This window comes from Melanotaenia boesemani, chromosome 8, assembly GCF_017639745.1.
Source record: "Melanotaenia boesemani isolate fMelBoe1 chromosome 8, fMelBoe1.pri, whole genome shotgun sequence".
Classification (NCBI taxonomy): Eukaryota; Metazoa; Chordata; class Actinopteri; order Atheriniformes; family Melanotaeniidae; genus Melanotaenia; species Melanotaenia boesemani.
The window spans coordinates 28569397-28593593 of record NC_055689.1 but is presented as its reverse complement, the minus strand read 5'-3'; the positions used below and the strand labels follow the sequence as shown (position 1 = coordinate 28593593).

Below are 24197 nucleotides of genomic sequence, written 5' to 3'. Positions count from 1 at the left end.
GTTGTCTTTCTATCCAGGCTTTGACAGCCTACATTTTAATGCAACTTGGTGATCAAAGTTATTTTAACCCTTTAAGGCCTGACCCATGAAAAAATAGTAAGAAAGGTCCAATTTCTTTTAATATGAGGTCTTTATTTGGCCCTTTAACAAAAAATTAACCTTTTTTGGGGGGATGATATCTACCATTTATTACCATGTGATAGTTTAAAAATATTATAATGTGGTTTTCTGGTTCTGGGTATCTATTAGGGGACAGAAGACGGGTATCAAATTGTGTTCAACAGGATTTTGAGCAAAGTTTATACCATGAACTGAAGCAAAATGTCTCAGAAACTGAATGTAACAGAAATGTCACATCAGGCTCTTATGGGTTAATGTGGTTTGTAACATTGGTTTCATATTTGAGTTTACGCTTCGGGCACATTGAAAGAAAAGGCATGAAATAAAATGCTCCAGCAATCTTTCAATCAGATAAACTCAAGTGATTAAAGGGACTACGGTTAGATAAGATGTTTGAATAGTGGAATTTAGCTTTAAGATATTAAAACATGATCATGAACAGGCTGAATCTAATTTTGGCACCATAAGAGAATGACTTATTATCTAAAGTTAAAATTCTCTCTTATTAAGAAAAATGTTTTAGGGAGTACAAAGTACAGATGTAATCAAAGTGTGGTTAAGATAATTGTAGAATTAGACTTTTTTTGCAAATAAGAAATAAGCTGATGATTGGCAGACTTCTAGAAGTCCTTTGTTCTTTGCACAGGAGAACGAAGACTTCTCTCATTACTCCACAGCTCTGTTTATTGCTTCTAACTGTTCCAGCTGAGTGACTCAGAGTCTTGTCATGTTAAAGTTGCCTAGAGAATTAAAAGGAAACATTCTTCAGATACCCTGTAACTTTAGGTGCAATCACATGTGGCTTTGATTGACTTGATGGTCAATGTGAACTGTCTGTGTGAAGTATAAAATGGCTGCTGTTAAGTTGCGTGCATTTTACTGCCGTGAGCTCAAAACAAATAGTTGATTTTGCAGAAATACCTGCAAGAGCAACACCTTCAGCGGGAAACTATTGTTGTTTTTCATTTCCACCTTTTATGGAGAGCCATTGACTGGAAAATGTTGTTAAATCATTATTCCTGGAGGATAAAAAGAAATGAAATACAAAGGATAAAAATATGACCCTATAGAGTATTACTTATTGGACTATTGTATCTCTTCAACTAAACTGGTTTTATGGCTTTTCTGCTGGAAATTAAATCTATTGTCTATGGTGCCCAGAAAATGAGCTGCCAGAGGGAGGAAACTGGATCACATTCAGGAAAATATAACCACAGAAGGCAACTGGTCTTATCTTCTTAGTATAAGAAGTGATGGAAGTTTGTGTTATAGAGGTCTGTTGGTCATTTACAGAAATAGTAGATGCTGCATTCAACATCTTTCTATAAAGGAAATCTGGAATATAATATTTTATTTTATCCTATTTTATCTTATATTATTATTTACCTATATACACTCACCACCTACGTTATTAGGTCTACCTTGCTATTACTAGGTTGAACCCCCTCTTTCTTTCAGAACTGCCTTATTTCTTTGTGACATAAATTCACAAAGGTGTTAGAAACATTCTTAAGAGATTCCAGCTGGAAGTAGCCATCAGAAGATGCTACAATGTGGTCATAAAGGGATGGACTAGGTTTGAAACAATACTTAGCTAGACTGTGGTGTTCAAACCATTCTCAGTAGGTACTAAGGGACCCAACCATTGATACAAAGCAAGATGAATCCATGCTTTCATGATGTTTCCACCAAATTCTGACCTTACCATCTGAATGTGGAACTAATATGGAGACTCATCAGACCAGGCAACGTTTTATCATTTTCTATCGTCCAATTTTGGTGAGTCTGTGGGAATTTTAGCCTCAGTTTCCTGTTCTTATCTGACAGGAGGGGCACCATGGTGGTCTTCTGCTGATAAACCAACCACCATCAAAGTCCAACGTGTTGTCTACACAGAGATGGTATTCTGCATATCTTGACTGGAACCAGTGCTTGTTTGACTTCTGACCTCTCACATCAACTAGACAACTGCTGCTCATTGGATATTTTCTTTTTGTGACCATTCTCTGTAAACCCTGGAGATGTTTATGTGAAGGGCTTGAATTGCCCAGGGAGTTTCAGGGGAGTCTTATTTTCGGTTGTGGGCCACAACTTCACAAGTAACATGCCCGCACAAATACTTTATATAATTGTGCAGCAGTGCAGTAAATAACAGGGTTACTGCCAAAAATATTCTGCTACAACTGAATGCAACTGATACAATGAGAAACATCTCATACTTGGATGGAAATAGCTTTTAACAACCACAAAAAGCAGGAATATGAAACAGTTGCTGCTCACAGCACGCACCAAATAATTCTGCTGTCCACAATGCTGGATAAAAATGGAACGGATCACCTGCATTATTCAGAAAATTGTATGTATTAAATGAATAAATTATCCAGTTAAAATCCAAATAAATATAACCTGAAAGTGGACTATTTTTAGAGTTTTCTGGGGAAAATGGGAAAATCCCACGTCTTCTGGACCATGTCTACATTAAATGAGTTGCTGCCACATGATTGGCTGATTAAAAGCAGCCCTGATGTGCCCAGACGTGCCCTCCTTCAAAGAAGCAGCTAGAGACACTACCAAGGGAGGAAGTAAATAGCTGCTGGTTCCGTGAATAGGTTTTGCAGCAGTATTTGTTGTGCACAGTGAATTCTTGTAATATGACTGACGAAGCGAAATGAGCATCCCGTGTGTGTCTTCGTGTCTGACTCTGGACACACCTCTCATAAGTTACAGCCGCTATTCAACCCCTCAGTGTGCTGGGGGGAAAAGTATGTCAGGCTTCTTTTTATTTCTATATGAAGAGCCCAGTGCTAAAAGTGCCCAAGTCACTCGTTTGTCAGTTTCATCTTGTCTGTCCTTAATACATATATCAGAACCAATGTTTACCGAGCAACCAACTTTTTCCTTGGAAAAAGTTCCGATGTCCTATTTGAGAGCAATGGGTTTGGCTAGGATCCTCTATTGTTAAGCCTAAAATCACTGAAGTCCTGTAAATAGGACATGCTATTTATATCTCCATCAGAGATATAAGATTAAAGTTATGTTAGTCAGTGTGGACGCTGGGCATTCATGCTATTATGGTACTTTTCTTTATGTTACTGATTCACCTACTATATTGTAAATACATTTACCTTTCGATCTGAAATCCAACTATTTATGAAGGACTAATGTTATGAGTAAAACAATTTACAGTTTAACTATGTGGGTTAGGGTAGACATGTGAGTTATTTTCTCTGAATTTATGAAACACTCATTTTCTATACTTGACATAAATGTGTTTTTTGAAGTCAGATTTTTCAAGTGAACAGACATCTGTGTAACATAACATCTGATCAAAGTGTGAACAACCACCTCTTTCTGACAAGGGACTCTGCCAGACGTTCCAAGGAGACCCTCACAACACATCTGAGTCTGCCAAGTCTGACCGGCATCCTCCCCCACCATCTGAGCTGTCAATTGATCACGACCAGGTGGTGATCAATTGACAGCTCCGCCCCTCTCTTCACCCGAGAGTCCAAGACATGACTCAGTCTATCATCGAGCTGCGGCCTAGAGTGTCCTGGTGCCAAGTGCACATGTGGACACTCGTATGCGTGGAAATGGTGTTCATTATGGACAATCCATGACAAGCGCAGAACCAATGACAAAACACCACTCGAATTCAGATCGGGAGGCCATTCCTCCCAATCACGCCCCTCCAAGTCTCGCTGTCATTGCCCACGTGAACATTGAAGTCCCCCAGCTCCCAGAACGAGGGAGTCCCCGGAAGGAGTGCTCTCCAACACCCCTTCCAGTATGGGCTCAATTTTTTGTCATGAAGATTTTGCAGTTGTAAATGAATGTTTGCAAATAATTTCAAGGTTTGCATCTGTAAATCAAGCTTGTCACCCTGTAAAAACAATCTGCCTGAAAAATTCAAGTTTGCAAATGTGCAGCAAAGGATTTGCATGGTTGTAAAAAAGATTTGTATTCGTGGAAAAAAAGAAATAAAATTCTTCTGCTAAAACCCTGTTCACAGAAACAAAGCACAAAACTGTGTGTGAGACTCTGAAGTTGTGGTTGTGAATTTTGTCCATATCTTTACACATCTATCTGATTGGATGGTGACAAATCAAACCATCCAATCAGAAAGCAGACGGCTTCCCGACCTTCTGCTGCCTCACACTCCTACACAGTTTTAATGTCATGTGACACGGAGAGCTGTAGAAAATGGGATGAAACGTCTTGCACTCATACATCACATCAAGTCCTCACTGCTTCATGTCAATTCAAATACAGCTTTTTACCTTGAGTGTTGAAGAGGTGGGACTTCCTGCAGTGGTAGGACAGTTCCTGTTGGCAGTGCTCTGATTGGTCGATGACAGCTAGTAGCTGCTCCTCCCCAGATGGGTAGTCAAAGTAAACTAAATGCTGGTTTACGCCTGGAGAGGGTCGCACCCTGGTCAGCTCTGTGTTGTTATGCTGAATCACCATCCATGTGTTCTCTTCTGGGAGGAAGTAAATCCATAGAAATTAGATTAATTATTATTAGGACCTACTTTAATGGCATAGAATATGTGCAGTATCACACACATATACATTGAGCTAAACTAATAAATTAAATGAAGAACTCCAAATAAGTAAAGGTTGGGGAGTGGTGTAATTGACCAGGTGACCAGGGCATAACCTCAATCTACTAATAATCTTAGTCACTATAATAAATTTATATAAAGTTATATAAAGTATAATAAAGTTCCAATAAAAAGAAGCGAAAAAGTAATAAATGAAAATTATATATATTAAAAACAATAAATAAGTCCAAGGTAGAAATAATTCAAGATGAGCATTGACTGTGTTGAGCAGCCTAATGGAAGTAAATATATAAGACTTGGAATAGATGGAATAGCTCTTAGCTTTCCTCAGGGGCACATTATAAGCCTGGCCTGAAGATGAGAGATCTGTATTGAGAAAACATGAACTGGTTGGCTCAGAATATTCTTTGCTTTCTAGTTGCCTGTTTCTGCCATGAACAGCCCAATTCCCTCTGCAGAACTAAAATAATGTAAGCACACTTTCACTTTCCATCACAGACAACCAATTAAACCAGCAGGTGAAAGAAAAGGTTTAGCAGGCTTTAAAAAACAGGCTTAAGCTTCTATATTAAATTAATCCTTTGCCAACTTGAAAATCTGAACTGCATTAAAATCAAACTTCACCTGAGAATCAAACATACATGCAGGAGTCCACAATTTCAGTGTTTTCATTCTAAGTAATGTTCATCTTTAGGGTGAAAACAATGAAGTCCTTGTTTTTCGGTCTTGATCAAGGAGGTTATTTTCACACATTTCAGCAAAAAGAGGAAAATCGTGATGTGATTGTGAGTCCTGAAGAAGAGACAGCAGGGCTGTCATGAAGCACACATATTTACATTTTCATGCTAACTTCAACTTCTCTTCAAGATGAAAAAGTTCTGCTTTAACTCTACTGTTGCCATCCCCAAGTGAAGGATTAAATACAAACCCCTCTGATATATTTACCATCAGCCTGTTGTCAGACAGGCTCAGAGGAAACTGATGAGCCATCACACACATTCACATTTGAGCTTTTTCCCTTTAGAAGACAATAGGGAACTTTCTTTACTCAGTTATTTTAGAAACTCTTTGTTCCTACTGCAGTAAAACTTTTAAACAAATCTGTGTGAGACTGAAGGAGTTTCCACTGGTCCAGTATAATACAGTAGTAGCGGTTTAAAAGTTCCCCTGTTTCCATGATGGGTCCTTGACTGGTTCTTGACTGGTCCTTGACTGGTGCTTGACTGATCCTTGGCCGATCCTTCACAGGTCTGTGGGGGTAATGTAATCCCCCGCAATGACGTCGTCAGCGAGGCTCTGCCCCTAAGCAGCCCAAGTAAAAAAACAGCTGCAATCCCTCTTTTGTCCACGGGGAGGAGCAGTGATTTGATCTTGCTGCTCTCTAAACAGTTTATAATGAGCTGTGTCGCTCATTTGTTGCATTTTTGCCAACATTTAAAAAATGATTTGATTTGAAAATGGCGTCAAATAAATGTATCAAAAAAGCCGACATGTGTAGCTAATGGTGTTATGAGGCAAAGCACAACCTCCTCAAGTCGGCTAAGTGGTGAATGTCACTAGCAGCGAGCTTTCTAAACATCCCGAGGAGCGCTGCCAGCGGTCATTTGACTGCAACGTAAGTTATTCACAGTGGGGGTTGATACAGCTGCTGCATAACTGAATATTGACAAAATCATAACGTAATATCGGCAGGTAAAAATAACATAATACTGATAATGTGTAAAGCAGGGATCACAAAAGTCCGGACCCAGCCCAACCTATATTCTGAATTAGGCCTCAAAGTGCTATTATCCTAAGTAGATGAGTAAATAAATGGTTTATACTGTGAAATGAAGTGTCCCTGGATTTTATTCATAGCGATCTAGTGATAAAACGTGATAAAACGTCATACAACTGTGTCTCAGCGGTAGGACAGCTGCCTGCCCGCTGTCTGAAGCAGGCACATGCGCAAAGGCTGGTAGGAATGACAGGAACCAGCAGCCTATCATCACACAGGGTTTGTGATCTTACAGCCAATCAGAAGCAGAGTAGGGCGGCCATTTATTACAACTCCATAGCCGTGATATACGACAGTTTGGCTGAGAAAGAGTCTCCCTGAGCGGCTCTGTGGAAGTTTAGACGTGCTAAACTGCTCGTAAATATTGATGTGTTTACTTTTCCAAACAAGTAAGCAGGTAAAACTATAGACAACAACTATATAATAAAAGTCCTAAAATACCAGGTTCAGCCGTTTAGTTTTTAATACACTATAAGCATGATAGCATGACTGGCGGTCATCAAAAGACCGCTGGCGACGCTTCCAGTGTTTAACACTAGAAAACCCAGAGATTTCTTACCCCTCTACCATGCCCAGAGTACAACCAAAAGGCTGCCCGGTTTGAAATTAACAATTCAATGGCCAACAATTGGCACCTTTACATTTGTAAACAAAGCCATTACCTGCCGTTAGCTGTTCAAGCATACTCCTTGGGGGGAGGAGTGTGCTTGAAAAGAGCCTTGTGGACTGTGCTGTATAGTTTCACTCACCCCAAACGGTATTTGTGCTTTTGACCATTTCTCACATTTTCATGTACCCTTTATTGAGCATTGGTCATGTGAGTTTTCATCGTCATCACACTATTGTACGCCCAGCTTGCTTTCAAGTGAGAGATTATCACGTTTCTGTTTCCACAAAGGCAAGAAGGAAAGCATAATCAAGTATTTCAAATGAGAGATAATTACATTCCTTTTGACCTGGGAACAGAAAAGCAAAATCAATTTAATGTTCCTCACTTCCTAATATGGTGCAACAAGGTTCACAGTCCTCAATGTTTTTAGTAAAAAAAAAAAAAATTAAAAAACACCTTACTAACAGGGTGGAATGGAACATAACAGAGTGGAACAGAATATAACAGGGTGGAAAATATTTGTTCCCAATTCCAAATAAAAACGCTTCAATGGCCAGATGATCAGCAATGAATAAAGATATTTCTACAGTGATCCAGATTTTTTTTTTGTTGTTTTTTTGTTTTACATTTTAGATTTTGTAAGAGATGGGTGTGTTTTAACAACAGCAGTTTTATCCGTGACTTTAATAGATAATTATTATCATTATCCAGTGTATAAAAATGTTGGTGTAAAAACGCCAAAGATAGATAAGCATGATGCTGAACTTTGTGGTCTTAGCTCCTGGTTTGGTGTGTCTTGTTCTGTTTATTATCATTCTGAAAGGTATACCAAGTTGTGGGCTGCATATATGCAGCCCACAACTTGAACAAAGGCTAAATTCCTCAACATTCGCACTTGCTCCATAAAATTACCATCTCCAAGGCTCCTCCACCACCACTTTGACTATGGATTGATAAGTAAATGAGCCGCAGTTTTGTAATTGTTGCATTGTCAAAACAGTTCTGTTAGTGTTGTCACACAAAATTCAGTAGACTAGTTGGTTCCTATGCAGTGAATTTACATGTTATTACAAAAATACACAATAATAAAATAGGCAAGTGGCAAGATTAGAATAATGTTATAAGTTCTGCGCAAAGACTCCTTTTTCATTTTCCAAAACAAAACTGACATAAACAATCTTGAAAAAAATGTGCACGTAGGCTATGAGGAAAGAATGAATGCAATGAAGTAGGGACTGGTTGAATAAACACGGTTTAACTGGACGCCTAAGCGAGCGCGTTGCAGGATGGCTCCAGATTTTATCGTCAAATGGTTCCAGGTCAACCAAGTCCGAACTGCTTAGAGCAGAGTCCTGCACGATTCCGTTTTGCTACGCATACCTGCTCTAACCCGTTAGAATGACTCCCGAACCCGACTCGTCACCAATGTATTTATTCCATTTAAATCCGAACCAGACTGATGTTTAACCCGCGACCCGAGCCATTAACGCATCATTGCCATGCTGCACCGCTTCTTTTCCATTATTATAGCCTATTGTTGTTTTATCATTGTGTTAATCTAAAACACATAGATAGCCTATGAATGTTTATTTTAAACTTGCTCAACATTTTTAAAACAGCTTTATATTCCTCTGACTGAACCATTTCAGAGTGAAGACTAAACCAGACCAGTGTGTTTTATTTTGCCACTGAGAGGGTATTTATAATAGGCTACTCGGAGATTGCTGTGCTTTAACAAAATGTAATCCACCTTTCCTGGCAGCAGCTGTGTTCTCCGTTCCTGGACTACAAATCCGGCGGCAGAAAACTCTGCTGCGCAAATACCAGCGTAAAATAAACTTTCATATATTTTCTTTGTGTTGTTGTAGTATATTCAGATGATAAAACAACAATATAATAAAAAAGAAGACTTGGAAGGAGGAACAGCGGTGCAGTAGGCTATGGCACACGTTAACGTTAAAAAGCACACTGCTTGTTGTAAATACTTGGTTTATGCTTTAAGAGGTAAATATTTTGGTTAACATGTTGAAGAAATATCGTTGTTTCTTTTTTCATCTCTTGCTATGCTATTGAATTTGGCAACATTAACATGGAAATTCACTGCATTAGGACCGACTAGCCTACTGAATTTCTGGTAGCATGACAACACAAACTGGACTCGTTTGACCACTCTTACCCAATGTGCAACAATCACAAAACTGGGTCACTTGTTCAGCTGCCTCATTGCGGCTCATTTACGTATCAATCCACAGTCAAAGTGGTGGTGGAGGAGCCTAAGAGATGGTAATTTTCTGGAGCAAGTGCGAATGTTGAAGAAGGCGCATGTTCAAGTTGGGGGCTGCATACAGTACCTTTTGGAATGGTAATCAGAGCGTGTCGGGGAATAGCCCACCTGGAGGGGTGACGTAATCGGGATTCCCGGCGAGCAGGAAGTCGCAGCACAGCGAGTGTTGGATGTCCCCCCGCGATTAGACACATTGAAGTGGAAGAAATTATCTCCGATCCTGCGTGGGGCTTTTATCTGTCGCCCTGTCTTCTTATGGAGGTGAAATAAATAATATGAGAATAAAATAACCCTTCCTAGCTACCTCAAACAGATTCTGTGTTGCTTGATCCAAATCTGATTTGTCTATGTTAATAATGCTAATATTAAAAGATTAATCAGTATGATAAATACATCCTATTGAGAATAGAGCTAGGGGCTGTGATCCAGTATTTGAAAGGTTTTATTAACCTACTAGCATTCATTTCTGAATAAAACAATTGGCAGCGCACAAGCATGTTACAATTTCACATTCCACGTCAAACGATGATTATGTATTAAGTTTTATGCATTTTTATGAATTGTGACTGGCCATCAGAGGTGCTTTGAGTGGCGCCTCTGCCGGTCAGTGTAAATTCAGATAAAATCTGACAGACTACGGGCGATGAGAAGTCTGTGAGAGAAGCGCCATCTTCTGGGTCTACCCTATATTACAAGGAATGGGTGGAGTTTGATTAAAACATCGACACTCCCAGGAGAAGGAGGGGGCCTCTCTGGCGGCTGGAAGTTGGAAGGCAGCTGGCTGGAACTGGAATGGAACTGGGCTGGAAGCCAGCAGGTATTCGGCTGGCTTTCAGCTTGGATGGGAACTTTTAAACCGCTACTACTGTATGTGCTATTTGTAATGACTATGCAGGGCTGTATTGGCACTGGGAACTATGTGCAATTTATCATCAAGATTATCTTATTCCTTTAAAATTTTGCCTTCAGAACTGCCTCAGTTCTTGGTGTCATAGATTCAACAAGTTGTTGAAAACATTCCTCAGAGGTTTTGCTCCATATTGACGTGGCCGCATCACAAAGTTGCTGCAGATTTTTCGGCTGCACAACCATGATGAGAATCTCCCGTTCTCTGTTTTCTTTCTATTCATAGTCATGCCAGCTTCAAAGTCCCTTAAATCCCAATTCTTCCTCATTCTGATACTCAGTTTGAACTTCAGCAAGTCATTTTGACCATGTCTACATGACTAAAGATATTTGTGTTAACAAACAACTGGAAAAGGTGTAATACAGTGGATGCTAAGCTTTTGTGTGCAGGACAGTAAAATATGCAGGGTCATGGTGTTTTAGAACATGCAATTTCACACAAACTGCCTAAAAACAGTGACCATTATCTGCAGGATGCAAAGGGCCCCATCCTGAAACCCACCATCTACAAAAGGATATCACACAGACCACTTCCAAATGGGTCAGAGCTGTGATGATAGCACAAGACCGACCAACAAAATAGCAAGAAGATGTCTTTAAATTTGTGGCTGATATTTTAACAGGGGTTGCTATCTTTTCATCCAAATGAAAAGTGCTTGAAAATTAATGAGAAAAAAGAGAGAATAACAAAGGTCAAAGGGAGGAAAAATTGGATAAAAAAAGAAGTGAATCAGCTTAATGTACATTTAAAGGTTCATAAAGTCATGGAAGTGAAGGAGGAAGGCATAAAAACGAAGTGACTGAGCTTGAAAATTAAATGAAAAAGCAGATCAGTGTGTGTTGAAAGGACCATCAAATCATGCAAAACACTGTGCGATGGTGGGAAGATGAGGGGAGGTAAAGCGTGTGCATGTGTCACCTGTCATGTTGCAGTAGATCAGCTGCGGTTTGATCGGTCCGCTGCCGTCCACGTCGATATAAAAATATCCAGACGTGTTGCCCTTGTGTTTGTACGCTTCGCAGGACTGTTCATACACAGCTGGGAGGAAAATAATGAGATCAGCATCAGCATGACGGCAGACAGGAACTGCGAAAGGGGATGGAGATCACACACCGGGAAGGATTACGGGTACCACTTCATATGTATGTATCACAGCTGAATCGGTGTGTCATGATCAGAGCTTTCTCCAGCTGCAGGCGACAGCAGTGACTGATGCGAAAACACAGACTCAGTAAATAAAACTTTATCAGCAACCCCTCTTCCTCGCTGCCTCACTTCAATCAAATTTATATCTGAAGATTCCCACACGCTGCTCACCTGTTTATCATTCCTTCTCCACAGCTAAAAGGCCCTTTTCTTTGCCAACATATCTCCTCAGTGAAGCTAGAAAACAGTTTTCACAGACATCAGCGACAAAGAAGAGCAGAAGTGAAACATTTCGCTTTCTGTCTCACTGATTAGAGAATCAGCACTTAAAACAGCAAATCTAACCTCATCGCCATGGTTTTAATTATTTATTTTGAGAGTTTCAGTCACAGCTAATCTCATTAACCTCTAGCACATCACCCACACCGCCTTCTTTTATTATGCTATAACCTCATCCAGACAGGCAGGATGTGCAGATAAAATATATAGCATGATACACAACAAAGACTTATTGATTAAGATGATTATGCAGGGTGGAAAGAAGCCAAAAGTTCAGATAAAGCTGATGAGCAACAGATCCTGAGTCACAGTCCAGGTCTGACTTATAAGGTGTTTTTTTACAGGTTTCTGTACAGGAAATTTAAGATGGAACATTTTGTCTCCTATCTCACAGGACAAAACAAATTAAAAATATGTTCATCATGTCTGTGTTTACACTGACTGAGCTTTGAATCAGAGAGGTGAAACTCCTCATGCTGCCTCTGAGTCTTATCAAGGATTTGCACCAGGATTTGGACCATCTGAGTGTGTATTCAGGCATAAAGATTACCTCAACTGAACTCGTATGGAGGTCTGTAAACTACTGCTGTCAAGCACCAGCTTAAAGGGAAATTTTCGCTTTCTCCCTATTTTAAGCACCCTAAAATTGACGTGTTGTGGTTTGGCAAAGCGGTGATCAGAGAACATATTCTCTGGCAAGATTTACAACCCCCTTGGTAATTTTTATAAACATATTCCTGATGGTGTCTGAATTTATTGGGTCCTACTTTTGCCTGATTTTCCAACAAAAAGTTAAGTTCATTTCTTGCTCTGGCATTTGAATTGAATTGGATCCAATTTTAAAGCTTAAATTGAAGCATCTACTGTTTATGTAATAATCCCTCACTAGGTGAAAGACAGTAACACAGGATCTGCAGTCTGTGATAGATGGTTGCATACTGAGCCACCAAGTTGATTTATCTTATTCTGGAATACAACATGAAGCAAAAAGCCCACAAAAAGTTTAAAAAAAAATTTTTCTTTCTTTCTTACCCCTACTTCATGGGGCCTACTTTTTCTGCCCCCTATAAAAAATGACACACCAACCTAATGAAGTATATCTTTGCAACTACAAGTGCTGTATGTATAATCTTGGTCTCAAAAATGTTAGATTACTACAGAAATATCAGAATCAAAATATGTGTCACTGTGTCTCAGTAAATTTTCTTGGGACAGTAGAGGTGTTACACAGGAAGCCATCAGCTGATGTTGATGATGGACACCTCTGCCAATGGTCAGGAGTCAGGAGAATCAAGAGATAGCCTTCAAGTTCACCTTAGAAACACCATAAGGATCTAAAAAGAAGTGATCCCCGAGGTAGTATATCATAGGAAGAGTAAATACTTCACTATAAAACCTCTTTTATCTTCATGGAAACTAGCAGGACCTTCATAAATTATTTCAAAGAAAGGCAGAGTCAAAGGAGAACACATTAGCTGAGTTATCAAGGTGGAATAAAATGTTTGACCGCAAAACATCAAAAGTAAGACACGATTTAAGACTTTTTCTTGTTTGCTACTCTTTAGCTGCTAGCTTGCAGAGATTTTTTGTCCTACAATGATGAGATGACATCTTTGTAATCAGCAGAACCTCTGCTTTTATGACACTTTGTGTGGTTTGCTTCAAGTGGAAAAATTAGCAGAAGCTCTAAAGTGGACAGTTTTGTTCTGATGCTATTGTTACATTCCCATAATTGCTTGGTTTTATTTATTGTGTTTGACTGAATGGCACTGTCTTTTAGCTGAGTTTCTCCCCGTCATTTTGGTATGCTTTATGTTATAAATGGTGCTTCCTAGGATGTGCAAACATTTTTTTGTCCTGTATTATCTCCCGTTGTCCCCATGTACGGGGGGCTCTTGTGAAGAAGAGGTCAACTTCCTCTTTAACTTCTCTGCTTGTGCTGCCTCCAGTAATTTGAGAAACCATCCTTTTTTCACCTGCCTCTCTTTAGTCTGTCCTCATTTGCCTCGGTGGTCATGTGATGTTTGTGTGTCATGTGACTCACAGCTGTGGCAGGTGGCGCCGGTGTAGCCGCTGTCAGAGCAGTTACAGTGGAAGATGGTCCAGGACTGACTGCAGAGGCCACCATGTTCACAGTGACTGGGAGAACACCTGACAGACGAAGAGAAATGGAGAACAAAGTGAGTGAATTTAAGATCTGCTGACATTTTAGAGATTCTTTCTTCTTTATCTGCTGCCAGAAATAAGAAGATTTAACAGAGGACAAAGACGACCATGGACATAAAACATCCTTTTATTTCTAAAATATCAAGTGGAGGAATTTTTTTTTTTTTTCTGAACATGTCTTTTTTCTGAACATGTCTTTTATATTTGAACTGTTAGACTTGAGGGGTTATGTAAAGATACCTAAAAATAAACTCCCTGTGCACTGGAGATATTTTGTTATGCTATAAAACTTTCAGTATTGAAAAGAAGCTGTTTTCAATACAAAACTTTAACATGCGACAAGTTAGATTAGTTCATTTTCCATACATATGCAAAGCTTAGTGGTACACAAGCTCATATTGAAAAAAAATACTTATTTTGTTATGAAGTGAATTTGTCTTTTTCCACAAACACCATTTTAAATAGTCTAAACCAAGACTACTCAATTAAATCCCACGGGGGCCTCAGGTTATGACCACGATTTGCCTGCAGGTTTAAATGTTTCTCTGCTCCAACATACCTGACTCAAATTAATGACTCATTGTGAGGAGCTTCATAGGCTGTTGTATCCATTTATTTCAGTCAGGTGTGCTGGAGCAGGTAAACAATGAAAGCCTGCAGGGCTGTGACCCTCGTGGGAATGAATCAATTATCGTTAGTCTAAATGTTCAGAATATGGTCTAACAGCAGCGCTAAACATGCATGTAGCAGAGCACATGTGTTATTAAGCCCTAAAACTGGACAGAGAAAGTTCAGAAAGTGAAGCTGTTGCAGAAGTTAAAACCGAACATAATGAAAATTAGAAATGTTTGCTAATACTTTGGTTTTTAAAAGTCAGATGTGGACCACTATTTACCACAAATACTGTTGAGCTAAATATATAAATATATTTACAACTTACATAAGAATCACAACTATAAAAAACATATAGTATGCTGTTCTAATTGACCAAAAAGGTTTCGACTGAAGCATTTGCTTTTTTCTTCACCCTTTTAACATTTAATATTAAATTTAATACGTAAATAAATCAATACAACTAAATAAAAACAATCAGCAGATTGTTTGATTTATGCACTGGAAAACAACACTAAAAAGAAGAAAAGTCAGTTTACATAATAACTGCAATATGTATTTACTATATTTCTTCAAACCTGCATTCAGTAGTTGAACTACGAGGGAGGAATGCATATAGGATAGAGCTGGTAATGTTATTATCATGTTACATAATACACAGACAAGCCATGGGCCACAGGAGGGGGAGGGAAATCAACTGTTATGGAATAGCCATCTTCTTGCAGAATAATTGCAGAAAATTATGCGATTAATCGAAATATAAATTTAAATCATAACCCAGCACTAGTATGGGAATATGTGGAAGGAATTTATGGTTATAATGGCTTTGACATTTTTTTGCAATGCATTTTTCCACATGTGTTATATTTGATATATACTTTTTCTGAGACCTATTGCGTCACGTTACGGTAAAATCTTTGATTTTTTTTACTTCTGCCCTCTCGTATAAACCTTTTGCACTACAACATGTCTGACTAATAACAAGTTAATAAACGGTACATACAAATTTCTGTTTTTCCTTGTTTAAAAATGCTTTAAAAAGTAACAAATAAAAACTTAGGGTTAAGCTTTTAATTTTTTGCCTGTTATTTCTTGGGTTGTGCATTAAAGGATTAATTTAAGTTGTATCTCTGTACGTAAATATGATGTGAGGAGGTTGACCTTTAATCCAAACCAATGTCTGTAGGCAACTGGACATTAGTTACACCTTATATTTATAGATGTTGTAGGAAATAGAAGTGTCACACATCCAATTAACAAAAAAGTCATGGAAAGAAATCATTATTTGAAGAAATGTCACATTACAACAGAATTTCCCCAGAGAGCACATCATCCCTCAACTCATTATTATTAGCTTCAAATCGTGTGACACATCCCTGACACACCACAGCATATCACACCAATGTCACATTTTGTTTGTCCTGCATATAAAAATACACACCCTGCCTGAAGTAATACATTATGATTATGAAAACAGCAGAGCACTTTAAAAAGTAAGTTAAAGACAAAACTAAAACAGCATCATTCATCTGTTATATAAATGGTTGTTAGAAGAGGTTGTTTGTTTTAAAAAAACAACTTTGTTGATTGAAAATACAACTTCTGCAGTTTATGAGCTAAAAACGCAATTTTTCAGGGAGGTCAGTTGCAGTTTCAGTTTTTCTTTTATTTCATATAAAAGGAAAAGCTTTCTAGTGAAAAGAAAATATTCTTTTCCGGCATCTTCTTTGAAAGCTTCAAAACTGTTTGAAGACACTCCTTCAATGAATTTAGCTCCCAGGAGTGTACACTGACGCTCTGTGTGTTATTTATAGATAAACATCGTCACGCTGTAACCATCAGGACATCAATAATGTGTGGGAGGAAGAAAAGAGATTAAAGGAAACTTAAAAAGACTGACAAGGATTACAAAAATACAATATTTAGATAAAAAATCAATCAGTAAATTGAAATACTTTTAAATGGGTTAATCTTTTGTTTTTGTGTTGGCTACTGTGCGTTCAGGAAAAAGCCTATAAAATGACACACCATGTCAAGAAATATGCACACATATTTCCAGTGCATTATGCTTTCTCCTATTCCTGTGAACCAGTAAATTTCACTCATGAAAAGTCATTTAATATGAAGATGTTTTTTTTTTTTTTTTTTTTTTAAAGCAAAGCTGTACACAGTGAATAGCTGTACATGTATACTAAAAGGGTAAAGGCTTCTGCATATGAACCATCCTGCTCAGAAAAGCTTTTTTACATTCAGCTGTTCCTTAATGCAGCCTCACAGGGTCCAGCACCAGCAATGGAAAATTATGAACACAGAGCGATTTATGGTCATGCAATTTTTACTTATAGAAACCAGTTAAAGGTTTCTTCTGACTGCAACAATCTTCAAATCAGCAACAGTTGAATTCAACATCACTGAAAATCCAACAGCTGATCTGAATTCGTGCATGAAAAAAATCTTAATTTTTATCAGTCTGATTAGAGATGTCCATTATATATCTGTTGGTTATATGTTTTAACAGACCCCTATGATAAGTCAAATCAATGGATACATGTCTCCCTTGTAGTTAGGTATGAAGGCGAGTGCCTGGTGGCTAGGCCTTTGCCCATGGGGTCTGGTTGAGCTCAGTCGGAAAGGGTGATATGGGCCCCCCTTTCTGTGGACTCACCACCTGTGGGAGGTGACTGTAGGGGTCGGGTACAGTGTGAGTTGGTTGGCTGAAGGCGGGAACCCTGGTGGTCTGATCCTTGGGTGCAAAAGCTAGCTCTAGGGACGTGGAACGTCAGCTCTGAGGTTTAGTGGTTTTGGCTAGACATAGTTGGACTCACCTTGACGCACAGTTCTGGAACCATTGGTCTCAAGAAGGGCTGAACTCTTTCCCATTCTGGAGTTGATCCCAGTGAGAGGCGCGGAACAAGTGTGGGCATACTCATTGCCCCCTGACTTAGCGCCTGTACATTGGGGTTTACCCTACTGGACTAGAGAGTAGCCTCCTTCATCCTCCACCTTTGGGTGGTGGGACGAGTAATGACTGTTGTTTATGCTTATGCACCAAACAACAGTTTAGAGTACCCACCCTTTTTGGAGTCCTTGGATGGGGTGTTGGAAAGCACTCCATCCGGGGACTCCCTGATTCTGGTAGAGCGGTCGTCTTGTAACCTGAGGGTTGCTGGTTCGATCCTCGGGCAAGTCGAGTTCATGTCGAGGCGTCCTTGGGCATACAACCCTTAATTGACCCTGATGGGTTGTGGCTGAGCACCTTGCATGGCAGCTTCCGCCATCAGTGTGTGAATGTGTGTGTGAATGGGTGAATGTGATATATAATGTAAAGTTCTTTGGGTATCATCCCATGGTACAGTAAAGCGCTGTATAAATACAGACCATTTAGGCCACAATTCGATGATTGACTTTGTAGTCATATCACTAGACTTGGAGGAAATATTTCAAAGACCTCCTTAATTCCACTGACATGTCTTCCGACAAGGAAGCAGCTTTGGGGAACCCTGGTGTGGGCACTGTATTATAATATGTATGTGCTGTATAAGCAGTTGCACAAAGATTTTACACTTCTGGGACCATAGTAGGAACAATCGCCAGAGACAGACATAAAAATCACTTGGGTTGACCCTCGGCCAACCTTTAGTTATGGTGCTATAGATTTAGTTCTGCTGGGAAACATCCCATGATGCACTGAGCACCTCTCTGCACTCTTTCCTCTTAACTCTTGTACAAATAAACAACATTGTTGCTGTCATTAACTTGACTTTCTCCTTTTGCTTTCTCAGCAGGTTTCACTGGATTAGAGTTATGGCGGTTCTGGCTCCACTGGAGGATTTCATTCCTGTTATAACTGTGTTTTTCCCTTTCTTTTACAGTCACCCACTGCCCCCGGCATACTCAGAATGGGAGATTGAACTGAAGATTCAATCCAAACTTTAGCTTGGCAGTTTTTTTATGAATTGGCATTATGTAAACAGTTATTGTGGACTGGACTAATATGGATTATAGTTAATTTGATTTGATAAAGATTACAGTGAACTAAATTATAATTGGAAGGGACTTTAAAAGTGCCTTGAGATAACTTTTTTATGAATTGGTGCAATACAAATAATGGTGAAGTGAATTGAACTGAACACATAGCAACGGTGTCATAAATAGGGCTGCAACGACTATTCTGATGGTCGATTAGTCACTGACTATTAAAACGACTAGTCGACCAATCGGATAATGTATCTCATGATTATTATATATGGATCTTATTTCACTTTCAGCTTTAAAATCTTGCATGAGGTTGTTAAGTAAGTCCGACGTGCCTCCTCTTTAAATGTTCGCGCATTGCAGACGTTTTATTTTGTAAGTTTAACGTGAAGTTATCCCAGACTTTTAACGTTCTCCGCCGCCGTTTTCCTCCCTGGTCCACCATATTTTTCCCCTGGCGGACTTTATTGCGCATGTGTAACTCTCGGCAGAGATAAAAAAAAAAGAAGACGATGTCTCACTCTATATTTTTTTCCCCTCTTTGCACATGTGCATTGTGCAACTCTCAGCAGAGATAGGATTAGAAGACGATGTCTCACTCTGTAGTTTTTTTTTTTTCTTTTTTTTGCAATAGTCAACGGCTAAATTCGTTGTCGACTATTTTTATTGTCGACTATTGTCAACAACGTCGACTAATCGTTGCAGCCCTAGTCATAAACTACCAACCAAGGGCTCTTAATTAATTAAATACTAAAATTAAAAATATATCAATTTGGCCAGGTACAAAGTGACAGAGAGGAACAGGGAGCAGGATTTATATGCAAACAGGTCAAGAAAAAGTAAAGAAATTAACAAAAACCAAACAGGAAGCAGCAGCTGGTTGCATGAATGTACAGTTTGCACAACAAATATATCCACCACTTTATCTAATGTTTATACTTTGAACTTTAGTTTTTTTTTATTGCATTATTATGTTTAATACAAACTGTACATTTATGTAACTACAAAAAACAAACAAACAACCCATAAAATAATGCTTTTATGCGCTTGCCCCCAGAGAAACCATTCACAACTAAACTAAGCTAAAACAGAAGCTCCCACTGAAAATAAATCAAGAGCCATGTGGGAGCTTGAAGAGCTGGCTTCAGTAAGCAAAATCTTGGAAAAGAGTTGGACCTCCCATCAGTAAGACGATTGAAACGAATCACTACATTTTCCACTATCGCTATTGATATGGTGTTTTTGAGCTAGGAACAAGGAGCTTTCAGTACATAGGGTCATAGACTTCTGGGGGTGTTCAGAGTACAGCACGTACTTTGGTACAGTGATGCATTTTCTTTCTGGACAATAATCACTTAATTAGCTGTGTTTGTCACCTATTTGCAAACACATTGAACACACTTTAAAATATTCTACCAGGAGTGGGGTTCGAACCCACGCGGACATTTGTCCACTGGATCTTAAGTCCAACACCTTAACCACTCGGTCATCCTGGTTGGGAGCTCAGTGTTTCTGTTCAGACTTTTTGAGGACATTTACTGGCCCACAATATTAAATATACACTGTTGAAACTTCTCATCGAATCCAAGGGGACTTTCTTCCCTGTGATACAGAGGTTGCGTTAGACTTTGTCGTTGTCTGTCATTTTGACTGACTCAGTCATAAAAATCCCATTATAATTGATTTTTACCCATCACTTTAATTTTTTTAATAATAATGAAGACATATTCAATAGCATTTAATTTTCATTCATTTTTAACTAATATTCTATATTTTTAACTAATATTATAGCATATGTTCTAGTGGTTCAGCTCCACCGGTCTGTGACCCATAGTGGTTATTTGAAATTTGAAATTTTTAAAAATTTTATTTAATGGATAGCCCCTTGAGATGCAACATCTCGTTTTCAAGGGGGTCCATAAAAACAAAAGGTACAACAAAGGTACACCAAAACAAAAGATACACAGATTTTTCCAAGTAAAGCCAAAGAGGTGCACAGCCTGTGGAAACCAAACCATTGACTAAAACGGCTGTGATTAGCAGTGAAAGAGCTGTGGAGGCCGCAGCGCAGCTTTAACATGCTGCACATGCACTTGGTGGGAATCAGGGGTTCGTGACAGTGCATGATGTTCACGCAAGGAGGAAATCACATAGAGAAAACCAGAGAGCAACTAGACCAACCACGTCTGTGCAAAGAAAAAAAAAAGAAAAGAAACTGAGGATGTGGAACCTTCATAATGCGAAAAGTGTGGGTGTTAAAACACCATCATCCTCCATGGAGGCGATGTCCATGTGTTGTTCCATCGATGTTCTTTTTATTTTCAAATCCTTCCATATAGTCATCAGGCTCATCTTTTCTATCTTGCCTCTTGACGTCTCCACGTCCCACCATCATAACAGAGAAATGACGGATGTATTGAGCTTGTGATGCCGTGCATTCATTAATTACATTAAAAATTTCAACGCAATTAATTACATAAATTAGTTACTGCCATTCAGGATGGATGCAATTAAATCCAGGGACTTAATTGCATCCATCGTCATCTTTTCATAAAATTAAACCTGGATTTGGCATATCATGTACGCTTCGCAATACAAACAGGCTTTTAAACTTGCTATTGCAGCTGGTAAGATTTTTCTCTGAATGAGAGCGGAAATGCACGTTGGTGTGTTGTAAAGATAATATTCGATTACTTATTTACATCACAACCATTTTTTAGATCACAGCCAGTATATTAACAGATGCAGAGCTGGAAGTATTTATTATTACTGTATTAGAATTAGAAAATGGTCTTTATACATGGAACTTACGAGATCATGAGGTGCTGTATCTCAATGGGTTCTTCCTGGTAAAATATAGGATATAAATAGAATAAGATCAAATAACGTCAGACAGAGAGAACTACAGGTATAATGTTGTCCACGTCAGTTGCTTACCATCTGTTTCAGGACCTACTGACATCTTCAGGGGATTTCACAACATCGACCACCAGAAACTTTTATGCCATTGGAGACTGCAAAGCTTGAGAGTATATGCGTATATTAAGCACTACTTTTTTATTTTATGTCCATATTTCACTGGGCATGTTTACTCGAGGAAATTTATGTGACATTAGTTAACTTTTTGTATGTCTGGACTTAAGCAAAGGACAACTGATAATTGTAGAAAATCTGTAACTATTTCTTTTTGTGATAAAAGCCCAGACTGAGCAGCCTGTCAGCCAGCTACAGTGCGATTCTTTTTACTCCATTTATCTTTATAGTTCTTTAATCTCAGAGCGAGCTGCAACCTTGCAGATAAAGCACTTAGCGCTCACTTTAAATTCACATTACCACACTGCTTAGCTCCGTTATTTTGGATATTTATTATTTGTGAATGTGTGAGTTACAGGCAGGGTTTCAGGATTTGATGTAAACAAATTCATGGTTTCGGGAGTGATATTATATTCAGCCCCATGATCCGTGGTTACAACTCTGTCTGTCTGACTGCTGATGAGCTACAGTCTTTTGTTGAAGTAATGCTGTCTGTAGACTTGCCTCTAAGCAATATCATCCAAAGATGTGCAGTCATGGAAAAGTACAAAACAAAGAAGAATAAAAAAAAATCTTAAAAGGGATGAACATGTGAACAAAATAATGAGAAAATAAATACACATTTCCATTGAAATGCAACTGTATTTATCAATGAAACCTGATGAAAGTAATCACTTAATGAAATTACTGGCTTGTCTGAGAGACATAAAGATTTGGATAACCTTTTATTTTCTTCTTCTGAATTAAAACAAAATTGAAATGATTCTTTTTGTCCCTAAAAATCTTCAAGGGTCATCATCAAACCATTAAATTACTCTTGCTAGCACTGTCTTAACTTGTAGTTCCACCATGAGGTAATTTGGAGTCCTTTTTTTTACTGTGATTTGTCTGTCAACTGTCGCAATGAATAGGTCTCTAGAGTTGCCTCTTTTCATTTGTGTACCATTAAGAAAATCAGGAAGTGATGCTAAACAGCCTGGCTCATACATTTGTTACATGTTAATGCTAATGTCCTAATTCCCTAAAGCTTTTTCAGTTGAACCTGCAGCCAGAGTACTTACCAGTACTGCCATTAGAGATCACATTTCCCCAGTTTTGGTCTCTATTCATTAGGTCTTTATAATTTTTCAAATAGATAATAAAATCTTTCTTATCAATAATTTTATTTAAAAAATTGTGTTAAATTCTTTAAGTGATAGAAATACTAAAACCCCAGACAGGTGTGTCATTCATCATCTGGCCAACTCTAAAATCCAATTCATTCTACTAAATGAGAAAAGCCAACTTTCATTGGGGAAAGCCTTTAGAAGGTGCAAGACTTTATTTTGATTGGTAGATCATATAACCAATCACATGCTATGAAAGGCTTGGATCATACCATAATGTGAAAAAAGGAAGGGGGTAGATTCTCAGGAGACAGGGAGTGTAGTGGTTCAGGCCAGGTACACGGTTACAAAGTGCATTGAGGAAAAAGTGGCAAAACTATTGAATCTAGGGTGACGTAATGTTTAGACTTTGGTCTTTATTTATTTGACTTGTTTGCTGTGGCTCTGTGTTCAGATATTCATTTAAATGTTTGATTGAAATAATAAAAAGTAACTTTTTCTCCATTAAAAAGAATCCATAAAAATAAGGCTTTTATGAAAAATAAAAATGTACTTACCAGCATATCAACCATTCATGAAGGCCAAATTAGGCTAAAATATAAGTTTTGAGTGTTACTAAATGAAAAGCCATTTGAAAGCTGAAAGAGTCACCTCTTCTACAGAATCAAAGTCAAAAGAGAAGAATCTTTAAAAGGAGTCAGATTTCCCATCACTGAAACAGATCCCACATAAGTAGCTCAACACTGACAGTCATAAAGTATGGGTTACTAGTTAGATCACCTAACATGCACCTTCACTCAAGACTGCAACACAATATTCACCCACAAATCAAAGCTCATCCAATCATGTTTTTCACATTTTAAAAATGTTTAATATCTTAAGAATTATAAAAAAGCGAATTACCAAAAGTCATGGCGTAAACCTCCTGAAAGGTTAATATTATGAAATCTAAACAGTATTGATACAACTGATAATTGATAACCTTATGTTAGCTCAGAGTGCAGGATTTGTACACAGACCCAGTCGGGTAAACTCACACTGTTGAGCAATTGGATGCAAGTTTATCATGCAAATCAGCAGAAATTGTAAATGGTTGGCAACAACATTCACCCATTAGTGAACACACTCATACAGCATGACAAGCTTTTAAAAAATCTATGTGGCACAATGTTACCTATCACACACACATTCATGGACCAATAAACACAAAAGATGACATGGGGTTCAACATCTTGCCTAAGGACACTATGACATGTGGTCTGAGGTGTCCAGGAACAAACCACCAACCTTTCATTCCCTCCTAATCCCTCCTAAGCTGTTTTTATGTCCAAGACAACTCTTTTTCAATGGTTCTGCTAATTGGTTCGTCTTAGTGGGTCCTTCATCTGGTTTTCCTGTTTACATCTGCAAGTTCCATGCATGTGATGATCCACTATCACAGGCAGCCATTGCTCATCATAAGTGACATTAAAACCAGGGCTGTTACAACAAAAAAAGGGGGAGCAGGGGAGGCACTGCATCCACCCACACTATTCTGATGGCAGCCAGCTTGTTTTTGTGGATAAATGACAGTAATCACATTTTCCAGAGACTCTGTGGCATTGAAAAGTTTTTCCC

At 38.5% G+C, this 24197-nt stretch overlaps 1 protein-coding gene and 1 non-coding gene across 6 annotated transcripts in view; both read right to left on the bottom strand.

Moving 5' to 3' along the window:
• LOC121644890 (contactin-associated protein-like 4) overlaps positions 1-24197 on the bottom strand; it is a 183648-nt gene that overhangs the window by 49508 nt on the left and 109943 nt on the right. For 3 of the 5 annotated variants that reach the window (XM_041993137.1, XM_041993139.1, XM_041993141.1), the window contains 3 exons: positions 13733-13839; positions 11182-11301; positions 4401-4601 (listed from right to left, as the gene is read on the bottom strand). In XM_041993137.1, coding sequence (XP_041849071.1) covers positions 4401-4601; positions 11182-11301; positions 13733-13839 — 428 coding nt within the window. The remainder of the gene's footprint in view (positions 1-4400; positions 4602-11181; positions 11302-13732; positions 13840-24197) is intronic. The other 2 variants (XM_041993138.1, XM_041993140.1) reach the window with 1 other exon arrangement.
• trnal-uaa lies at positions 19855-19937 on the bottom strand. The gene has a single exon. It is a non-coding gene; the product is annotated as a tRNA-Leu (tRNA).